The following is an 11536-nucleotide window of genomic DNA, read 5'->3' on the forward strand; positions in this document are numbered from 1 at the left end:
TTTTCCCCAGCCTCAAGCCAACAAGACGGCGTACGACACTTCTGTCCATACAAAGCTTGATAAGGTGTCATCTTAATGCTCGAGTGAAAACTATTATTATAGGAAAATTCTACCAATGGTAAATGTTCATCCCAATTACCTAGGAATTCCAAGGTACATGCTCTTAGCATATCTTCAAGTGTTTGTATTGTTCTTTCACTCTGACCATCAGTCTGCGGATGGTAAGCTGTACTTAAACATAACTTGGTACCCATTTCCCCTTGTAGACTTTTCCAAAACCTCGAGGTGAAACGACTATCACGATCCGACACAATCGTTAACGGAACACCGTGAAGCCTCACAATTTCCCTCACGTAAGAATTCGCAAGCTTCTCCATAGACCATTTCTCCTTGGCTGCTATGAAATGCGCACTTTTAGTGAATCGATCAACGACCACCCAAATCATGTCGTGACCATTCTTTGTTCTGGGCAGTTTAGTGACAAAATCCATAGCAATGTCTTCCCACTTACCCATAGGCACAGGCAATGGTTCTAAACTCCCGTACGGTTTCTGATGTTGTGTCTTGACTCTCGCACAAGTCACACACTCGGCCACATACTTTGCAACATCAAGCTTCATCGTCGGCCACCAGTAGTAGGGTTTCAGGTCCCTATACATTTTAGTGCTACCTGGATGAATCGAGTACATGGTCTTGTGAGCTTCTTCCATCAGAAGATCTCTAATTCCTCCTGTCTTAGGTATCTAAATCCGATCTTGGAACACCTTCAGTTCATGACTGTTTACACCGAACACCAACGTTTTGCCCAAACGTTCCTCCTTTCGGTCATTCTTTTCAGAAGCTTCGCTTTGAGCCTTCTTTATACTTTCCAAAATAGTCGAGACAACTTCGATTCTCAACGCTCTTGGCCTTCTCCTTTCAAGATTGACTTTCCGACTAAGAGCATCAGCAACAAAATTAGCTTTACCGGGATGGTAAAGTATCTCACAGTCGTAGTCCTTGAGTAATTCTAGCCAGCGTCGTTGCCTCATATTCAATTCTTTCTGATTAAAGAGATATTGGAGACTCTTATGATCAGTGAAAAGTTTGCACTTCGTGCCATAGAGGTAATGCCTCCATATTTTTAGAGCGAAAACTACCGCTGCCAACTCCAAATCATGAGTCGGGTAATTCTTTTCATGCTCTTTCAGCTGTCGAGACGCATATGCTATCACCTTTTTTCTTTGGGTCAAAACACAACCCAATCCAACCCCAGACGCATCGCTATAAACAGCGAAGTCTTCAACTCCATCGGGTAAAGAAAGTATCGGTGCCTCGCATAGCTTCTTCTTTAGCTTATCGAATGCTTCTTTATGCTTATCACTCCAAGCATAAGTAGCTCCTTTGTGGGTCAAAGCTGTTAATGGAGTAGCAATCGAAGAAAAGCCTTGGATAAACCTTCGGTAATATTCGGCTAATCCCAAAAAGCTTCGAATCTCTGTGGGACTTTTCGGTTGTTCCCACTTCATCACAGCTTCAATCTTCGCTGGATCAACCATTATCCCTTCTTGGTTGACCACGTGACCCAAGAATTGGACTTCACGAATCCAAAAATCACACTTAGAGAACTTCGCATATAGCTTCTCCTTCTTCAAGATTTCTAACACTTCTCGCAAGTGTTTGCCATGCTCCTCCTGGCTTTTCGAGTAAATCAAAATGTCGTCAATGAATACTATCACGGATTTATCAAGGAACGGATTACAAACCCTATTCATTAAATCCATGAATGCTGTCGGAGCATTGGTTAGTCCAAACGACATAACCAAGAACTCGTAGTGTCCATATCTAGTTCTGAATGCAGTCTTCTCGATATCTTGCTCTCTTACTTTTAGCTGATGATATCCTGACCTTAGATCGATCTTCGAGAAATAGCTCGAACCTTGCAATTGATCAAATAGGTCATCAATCCTCAGCAACGGATATCTATTCTTTATTGTTGCCTTGTTCAGCTCTCTGTAATCGATGCACATTCTCATACTTCCATCTTTCTTCTTCACAAATAACACCGGAGCTCCCCAGGGCGATGAACTAGGTCTAATGAAACCTTTGTCCAATAACTTATGAAGTTGCATCATTAGCTCCTTCATCTCCGTCAGTGCTAATCGGTAAGGTGCTTTTGCTATTGGCGTGGTTGATGGTAGCAAGTCTATTCTGAACTCCACTTGTCTATCAGGTGGTAATCCAGGAAGATCTTCGGGAAATACTTCCGGATACTCACACACCACTGGAATACTCTGCATCACCTTCTTTTCCTTCTTAGCATCAATCACGAATGCTAAATATGATGTACATCCCTTGGTCAAACACTTTCTGGCTTTCATTAGGGAAATGATCCCAGAATTTACTCGCCGTTTGTCCCCGTACACCATAAATGAATCCTTCCCAGGCGGGTTTACTTTAACTATCTTCTTCTTGCACAATATTTTGGCATCATTGGCGCTAAGCCAATCCATTCCCAACACGATGTCGAAACCATTAAGTTCGATAGGCAATAATTCCTCGTGAAACTTATTCCCATTAAAGTCGATTAAAATGTTTTTCATACGATGGCTAACAGGTACAAATTTTCCACTAGCAACTTCGACTAATAAAGCATTATCTAGTCTATCAACAGGCAAAGCTAGTTTCCTACCAAACTCATGCGAAATAAAGGAGTAGTTGGCTCCAGAATCAAACAAAATTTGAGCAGGTAATTCGTTTACAAGAAAGGTACCTGAAGCGACATCAGCTTCATCTTTCGCAGCTTTGAGTGTCATCTGGAAGGCTCTCGCCTTCGGCTTTGGTGGAATGTTGGGCTTTGCTGCCTCCTTCTTCTTCAGACAGTCTTTCAAAATGTGCCCCTCTTCATTGCAACCAAAACACATCCTTTTGTTGTTCGGACACTCATTGGCAAAATGTCCAACCTTTCCACACTTGTAGCAGGTTACATCCTCGCTACATTTCCCAAAGTGCTTTTTCTTACACTTATCACACCACTTCGCTTCGCCTCCCTTTCCTCCAATCTTTTTCGAATCAGATTTCGAAAAATTTGCCTTTCTTACCGGAACCAGATGTTCCCTCAAACTTTCTTTTCTCACCAACCTCAACCTTGTCGGTGGTTCTCCCCTTAATCATGTTCTTAACAGACTTGGCAGCCCAGATAGCTGCCTCTAGAGTATGTTCCTGACGTACTGGCACCTCGTACTCCCATGGGAGTCCCTTCGCATACCGGTCCACCTTTGTCAACTCGTTTGGGACGATACGCAAGGAAAACTCCATCTTATCGGTGAAGTTATTGGTGTATTCATTAACTGACATGCTGCCTTTCGTCAATGTTAGAAACTTGTTCTCTAGTTCCAACAGATTTTGAGCCGAGCAGAACTTGCGCTTGAACTGCACCAAGAACTCTGCCCATGTCAATTGTAGTGGCTCATTAGGGCTTAAAGTCTTCCCTAGAGTGTTCCACCAACGAACGGCTCCACCTCGGAACTGACGCACTGCATAGATAGTCTGCAACTTGCCTCTGCAGCCACAAGTCATAAAGGCTAACTCCATTTCGGAGATCCAATCCATAACTCCAATCGGATCCTCCTTTCCATTGAAGGTCGATGGTTTGCAAGTTAGAAAGTCCTTGTACTTGCATCCCATTCCATCATTCCTTCCATCATGGTTGTTTTGCCTAACTATCGGTGGGTTGGCTTGACCAACAGACCCACTGAAGTTTCCACCTTCCGAGTGCCCTTCATTTAATTCAGGCTCCTCCACACAATTGAAAGTTCTTCACGATTCTGTTGAAGCAATCGTCTATTTTCATCCATCTGACGATCCAACATCGTCTGAATCATCATTTGCACACCAGCCATGGTTATTGGCTCAGGTGCTGCTGCTACGACAGGTACTTGTTCAATCACTGGCGGTTGATTCCTGTTTTCATCAGCATTTCCAACTCCACTTCTTGTTCTCACCATTTTGATCTACACACCGAATAAGGTGAAATTAGATCCTCAATCACGATAGATATTCAAATCATCCTTATCGCTCCGAAATGTTTACATGCTAGTTCTAATATCGTAGACGCACGCTTAGAATCATACACACATAAAGTTTCTAGATCCGGTCGGCAACAGACCATAGATCCGAACAAATAATATCATATATGGCAACATATAACATTTAGCACATAAAGCATTTTAGGCAACTTTCCTAAAATAAACTAGTGCTCGTGTCTAAAATATCACAGACACACATCTCAAAATTTCACTGAGCATTCTAAGTTTAAGTCTAGAAATCCTACAAATTCCTAGTTCGCTTAAACTAATGCTCTGATACCAACTGTGACATCCCCAAAATCTCGGCCAGAAAAGACCAATTTTCATTTATGCTTTTAAATAATTTCATAGTAAATCCTTTTGATTTGAAAGAGTTGCGGAATTTGTTCCCAAAAACAAAACATTATAAAACAATGTTTACCAAAGCATTTCATAAAAGAAATGTATTTTCATTATATAATCAAAACTCGGGGGTGTCATGTTCCGATACAGACCAATAAGCATAAACGATAACATTACAAGTCATTCAACAAATATATACATATACAGACTTGTAAACAAAACAACTTGATGGATCATCCATCTCATGCCCTTGCGCCACTTCCTGTAATACAAATAAAACTGAGTGGGTCAGGCTTGGGAGCCTGGTGAGCATATAGGGTTGTCAACCCACAATAAATAATTATATTTAATTCCACCAACCAACAATAACCCAATTACCCATTCCCGTTATTCTCACTTTATGTCCCTAAAACAACTAACATAAGGGACCTAGTCTAAGAATATTTCATCGGGGCGACAACACATGCTTCGGGGGTTCCTCAGCAATATAAGTCAAATAAGGCAACCATGAGGGGGATGGAGTACAACGAATGAACACCCAAGTTCATTAACACCTATAGGTGGCGAACCTGCTAATGTTTCCACAAGACTATCTAGAAAAGTCTGTGGTCGTCATCTAAACTCCGCTAGATGACTAAATCAAACAACAACGAGGCCTCTCATCTGGTTATTACACACCAACTATCTACCCATGCTCTACCCAACATATTAGTAGATAAAAATATACATTTTTATACATAGTTTAAAAACCTGTATAGCATGCTTTAAATCAATACATATTCCACATAACAGATGAGGCACACACACACATAACACGTATTTCATAGAGAATAAATCATATCTATAAGATAGAAGAAAGTGAATACACATTCACACATATAAACAACAATATACTTAATACACTCAAACCATACTTGTATTATTATCGTGTTTATGAAAGGTAGTATACACTCACTTGATCAGAAGATGATCAGACAGCACTACAACTTGCTGAAGTAGTAATCCTCAGCAGATCTGGAAGATCTTCACAAAAATCGAACTTCTCGCGGGCAGAGCTTCGGTTCGGGAACCGCACTTCTCGGGATCTTCGGGATCTCGGGACTTGCCTCGGGGCTCGAGAATTATACCGGGGCTTCGGCGTATTTCTGGCATGCAAATCGATGCAAAACGGGAGAGAGAAGAGATAAAATAGCAAAAGAACTCGGCTTCCCTCGCATCCTATTTATAGGAGGCTGGAGCCTCGGAGTACGCGGGGCGTACTGCTCCGAAACGTCATGGCGTTCGTCATCCGAAGAACTCGAGTGCGAGGTGCGTCATGCTTCGCTGTACGCGGGGCGTACTTCGGATCAGATCGGTGACTCCTTCGGATAATACATCCGAATTAAAGATTTAATTTAAATACAAAATATTTAATAAACTTCGGAAATTCATATCTTCTTCATACGAACTCCGTTTTTCGACGTTCTTTATATCCACGCGAAGGTGAGACTACGCTCTACAACTTTCGTTTAGACTTCGCCGGCTAATTTTAACTTTATTTTTAATAGGCCGGGACAGAAAAACTTCGTTATAAATTCATAACTTCTTCGTTTGACGTCCGTTCTCGCCTAACTTTTTATCGCTTCGATACCAACAACGAGACCTTCGATCCTCGTTTAGATTGTTTCGACTAAAAACCGATCGATCTCAAATCGAGTATTGCGGGCTGCACACCGCTAAGCCGAAACTTCGATAAGTCATAACTTTCTCATACGAAGTCAGATTTGGGCGTTCTATATATATTCGGAAACCTCGTTTCAACTACTACAACATTAACCAAAGATATCAAGTTTATTTTACACTTAAATTTTGACGCTTATTTTTATTCTTAATTAATCAAACCACATAATTAAGCAATTAAGCACAAAACACATAATACTCAAATAATACACTTCTATTATTTCAAAACGGGTTAGAAAGGTTAACCTAGACTATTACATTGCTAAAAAATGGCAAGCCCGGAAACACAGGCGTTACATGGATCTAGCAAGGAACCTCATCACCATCATTTTATGCTCATTCTAGACCTTTGTAAGCGTCCAAGATTCAACCTTTATGCTTCTATGTTGCTAGATCTAGCTTTTGTCCCATTTTCTTCATGTTTGAGCAAGCTTGATTGGAAAGGATCCATAAAGTTAGCAACTTTATGGATTCTAAGGGTCCCTTGTATATTATAACGTTGAGATCCGGAAGTTGGTTTAGTTTTGGATCCATGCTTGTGAGTTTTGGTGTCATCTCTTCACCTTTGGCCTAGAATGGATAAAGGACATGCATGGAGTATGCATGTCTATAAAGTAATAATTTTTCTAGACCTTTTGTAACATCCTGTTTTGAGAAGTTCTTATTTTAGGATTTTGGACAATAAATGGATCAAGTGAAGGCCTTAGGCTTCAAGGAATAGGGTTTAGACCCCATTGGATGTGGATAGTATTACTATTGGTTATGTGATCCAAGATCTTAGTTTGTGTTTTCGAGTCACGGTAAAATGAGAAAAACGATGTTTTTCACTTCTTTCATGAATTAATAGTTTTATTTTGGTATGTTTTGAGTCAAAAGTAATTAAATAGGATTACGGGGCTCTTCAATACCTTTCCGTGCATATAAAGAGCGCTGAAAATGGAGTTGAAATGAAAAAGTTATGGATGTTTGAAGTTAAGCTGGAAAAGGAAGTCTGGTAGTACGTTGGGCATACACTAGGTAGTACGTTGGGCGTACTAGTCTGAAGATATGCATTTTAGGGCGTTACGATGGGCGTAACTTTTGGTACATTGGGCGTACCGCCGCAGTGTTAAAACTTCAACTTCATAGTTTTGAGCCCTATTTAAGGTCTCTTACACCTTGAGGGTCCTTCCTAGCATGAGCCTTCACCCTCTTAAGTCTCTAACTCCAAACCCAATCCTCCTCTCACTTATTTTGATCCTTAGCATCATTTATGAGCTTATTTCTCCATTAGAATGTGAAATCTTAAAGAACAAGGTGGTGACAAAGTGTATGGAAGAAGGATTCAAGCATAGATCCAACAAGATTACATCATTTTTGGTCCTTTGTGAGTAAAAAGCTTCAAGCTTACTCATTAGTTTCATAGATCTTGTTAATTTTCATATTTGTCACTTTTTGGTCACTTTAGTGCATAAAGTTTAGACCTTGAAAGTTTGTGACCTTGTTATGGATAAAGTTGGAAACTTTACCAATCTAAACATCATATTGATTCAGATCTGAAGGTTGGAGACTTGGACTTAATGGATTACGTTGAGAAAGATGCATTTTTTATCGCTTTAAGACTTAAAGACTAGAGCTTGGTTATTTGGACCATCCTAATGGATAAAGTTGGAAACTTTATCCATTACGGAGCTATTAGGAACCATAAAAATGTGATCTTAGTCCCTTTCCTTTTTTTCATGCATGAGATATGCGGTTTTGGTTTGTGTATTAAGTTAGGGTTTAGTTGTTGTACCCTTTCTAGCCTTGGAAAGTCATAAAGTTAGAAACTTTATGACTTAGAATGTTAATTGGAATTAGATCTGAGTTTTGGACATGGTGTCTTAAACTATTAATAGAGAAAAAGGGTGTCAGCCGATTACGTTGAGCGTACCTGATGGTACATTGCGCGTATCTGGTCAAGAGCCCATAATCTGGCTAAGAGTGCACTATGTTGGGCGTAGTGGTTGAGTACGCCGAGCGTACTCAGTCTAAGTTGACTCCGTTGACCTTTTGACTTTTTCCTTTGACCATAATTTTGACCAATTTGGACTTAGGATTATTTTGGGTAATTTGAGATGTAGTTTGAGTTTAGGTCACTATTTGTTGTATAGGTGACTTGTAGAGTTGACACTTGGAACATCATTCTTTTCTGATATCTCTTTGGATAGTGAGGTGAGTTTCCTCACCGTACTTGGGGGTCGAAGCCACCAATGTCGGCCCAGTAGATTATGTATCCTAATTTAGGATGTTGCTATGCTATAGTGACATGTTAGATTTGTATGGTTATCTATTTTTTGGTTATATATTTATCTGTTGCATATGTCGACATAGTGCGGTTCGGTTAAGGCAACATTGCTTTGTGCAGAAGCCAACAAACCCGGGAGCAAGCCAGACATAAGTTGTGGGCCAGAAAGGCAAGCTAGACTTACGATGTGGGCTCGGGAGCAATCCAGACATGAGTTGTGGGCCAGGAAGGCAAGTCAGACTCATGTTGTGGGATTAAGGGTAATCCAGTCCGATGGTTGTGGACCCAGCATGCATGATGTTATATATTTTTGTGTTGGTATTATGGGGAACTCACTAAGCTTCGACTTACAGTTTAAGTTTTATGTTTTAAATACTTTAGATGATCGGGGCAATGCAAAGGCTTGATCGTACACATCCTTCGGTGACATGTTTTGGAGATATTATGATACATTGTTTTTGGAATATTTGTACTTAACATTGGTTTCTTATGACTTGAGTTTTGGTTGGAAACAATGATTTTACTTTGATTAAAAATGAAAAAAAAAATTATTGTTATTTTTGGGATGTTACAAGTTGGTATTAGAGTCATGGTTTGAGAGAATTGGATGATCATTCGTGTGAATCTAGATTTAACTAAAGATCTGTAAAAAATTTCAAAGTAATTTTCAACATAATTTTCAAAATTGTTTTCAAATATAGTTTTCAAGGGTAGCCAAAGAATTACCAAGCAGCCCCTGTCTTCAAAAATCCTTTCAAATTAAACCCATAATTTACTAAACAACCATCAACCATCAATATCCTCTCAAGGCTTCCTGTGAAGACAATCATCCACTGCAAGTGTGTATGCAAGAAATGGTTGAATATAGTTTTGGACACTTACTTTGCTCATCTTCAGCCCTCGAGATCACGTGCAGGCTTCATGATTTATCGTAATTCTAAAGAAGAAATGACAGGTGGCTTTGAAACAGGCATTTTGAAGTGGGTGGAGGTTGAAGACGAACTCGATCACCATCGTTTACACCATGACCCTGTCATGAGTCTTGATCTTAATCTTGCACCCATTTTCCAAGAGTCTCAAATACACCCTATGGGCCATATTTGAATGGGCATGCTCATTGGACCCTTGTTGGCAATGATTTCCCTGAAAAAATTTGTTCTTTTGATTTTAACAAAGAAACATTTGAGCTCTTTCCTTCACCTCCCTATGAAGCTATAAAAGAAAGTTTCAGAGGAACTTTGGGAGTCCTAAAGGGGTGTTTATGTCGATGTGATACCTATGATTCTAACATGACGGTTTGGCTGATGAAGGAATATGGGATCAAGAATTCTTGGCATAAAGAGTTGGTGATCAAATATATTATCAAACCTGATTTTGATATGTTGGGTTTGGAACCCAATTTTTTAATTGAGGGCTTTAATGATGGAACTTTTTTGATGGAAAATAATGAAAGTAATCTAATTGTTTGTTGTCCACGGAGGAAAACAGTTGTATATAGGGAAGTATTTGGTGGCTACTTCAACGAATTGCCTTATCGTCCTAGCTTTCATAGACTACACAACTTTAAAAACGAGAGAGTTCATGTGTTTTAAATGTCAAAAATAGTTCTATAACCAACATCCATTGTCAAGTTTGTGTAAGCATAGTCTTTTGATGTCCAAGATGTTACAATTGCCCTTTTACATTTCAATTTGAGATTTATTATGGTTTCTAAAAGTGATCTATTTCGTTGCTGGTTTTACTTAGGCCGAAGGGAGTGGTAGCACTCTTAGCACACCATCATCATTTTTGTGCTTCCACATTATTTTTTTTCTGCGAACTGATTAGCTTGTTTTTCTTAGCATTTCATAGGGAGTGGTGGTGTGTTAAATTAATAGAGTTTATTTTGAAGGGAAAAAAGAGAAAAAGAAAACAATAGCTATGAACAAATCAGAATCCACCAATACATTTTCTCTCTCCTCTTGCTACGTGCTTGGCGACCCATTCTTAGCACCTCCCTTATTGAATCTTAAGGGGTGGTGTTTGATATCTTAGCGACTTGATTGGCGAGTCGAGTCCCTCAAGCCTTATTGTTTGACAAATTATACATTACACAAAAGCATGTCATATTAGTACATATAGTGTTACTTAAAACTATAAATCATGCATTTTTTAAAATGAACCCACCATTAGCATTACCTTCATATCAAATTCTTAATCATCAGGCATTGTTGGGAAGTTCTCAAATACTTTTAGTATTTAAAACCTAATATGGTGTATACTAAGTTAGTAACTTATCAACATGCTCAAACTTCAAAGACATGTTCATGAGAAATGCAAGAGAAAGCAATACAACTTCAAATGGACTTGACTTTCAAATCATTTAAAATTATAAAGTTTGAAATTATGGCTAATCTCTTGGGGTTCTTTGGCCTAACCATTGGGGTCCAAACTTAAGCATCATTAGGGTTACGATGCTCAACTAGTGAAATTAATATGTTGTCCTAAACCATTGGACTTGTGTGTTGAAATAAGGACGTAAACAACTAATCCGTTCAAGCTTATCTTGTTACAAGCTCAAGCTTAACATAAACTTTATTTAATAATAAAAGGAAGTGATTCGTACACAACAATTTTATGTCCATACACAACAATTTATGTTTTATAGAGTTGTATAATACAATACTTTAATGCATAAATTGTTGTGTATGAAAAAAATTTGTTATATACGCATCATCTACCAATAATAAAACACAATCCAAGCTTTTATGTATACGACCATCATTGTTGTAAGAGGTTTTACGATCAATCCAATCATGTTCAAACACATAACTTATTCTCCAAGTAAAAGACACTATAAAGTATTCTCCACTTTAAAGGACAAATAGTGACATACATCACAAAATATATACATATACACAACCATCACCAACCAAAATCAAGTATTCTCTCTGTTTGTTATTGGTGTGACAATGGTAAATTTAAGTGGGAGTCCAACGGTGAAATATTTATAAATCTTATTCCTATTTTAATTTAAAATATAACTTTTTAAAGCTTTTAGTTTATAAGAAAAAACTAGAAAAAAATATATTTGTTTGGCAGCATAAGCTTTTAGTTTTTCAGAATTTTTAACTAATTTTACACATTTATAAGCTAATAACTA

At 38.6% G+C, this 11536-nt stretch overlaps 1 protein-coding gene across 1 annotated transcript; it reads left to right on the plus strand.

The window, feature by feature from the left end:
- Nucleotides 1–9174: 9174 nt before the first annotated feature.
- LOC111889734 (F-box protein At3g07870-like) lies at nt 9175–9986 on the plus strand (the record flags this gene model as incomplete). The annotated part of the gene is made up of 2 exons (XM_023885890.1): nt 9175–9374; nt 9467–9986. Coding segments are annotated over 2 exons (720 nt in total), but the record flags the coding sequence as incomplete, so codon positions are not given.
- Nucleotides 9987–11536: the final 1550 nt, after the last annotated feature.

Source organism: Lactuca sativa, chromosome 9 (assembly GCF_002870075.4).
Source record: "Lactuca sativa cultivar Salinas chromosome 9, Lsat_Salinas_v11, whole genome shotgun sequence".
NCBI classification, from domain to species: domain Eukaryota; kingdom Viridiplantae; phylum Streptophyta; class Magnoliopsida; order Asterales; family Asteraceae; genus Lactuca; species Lactuca sativa.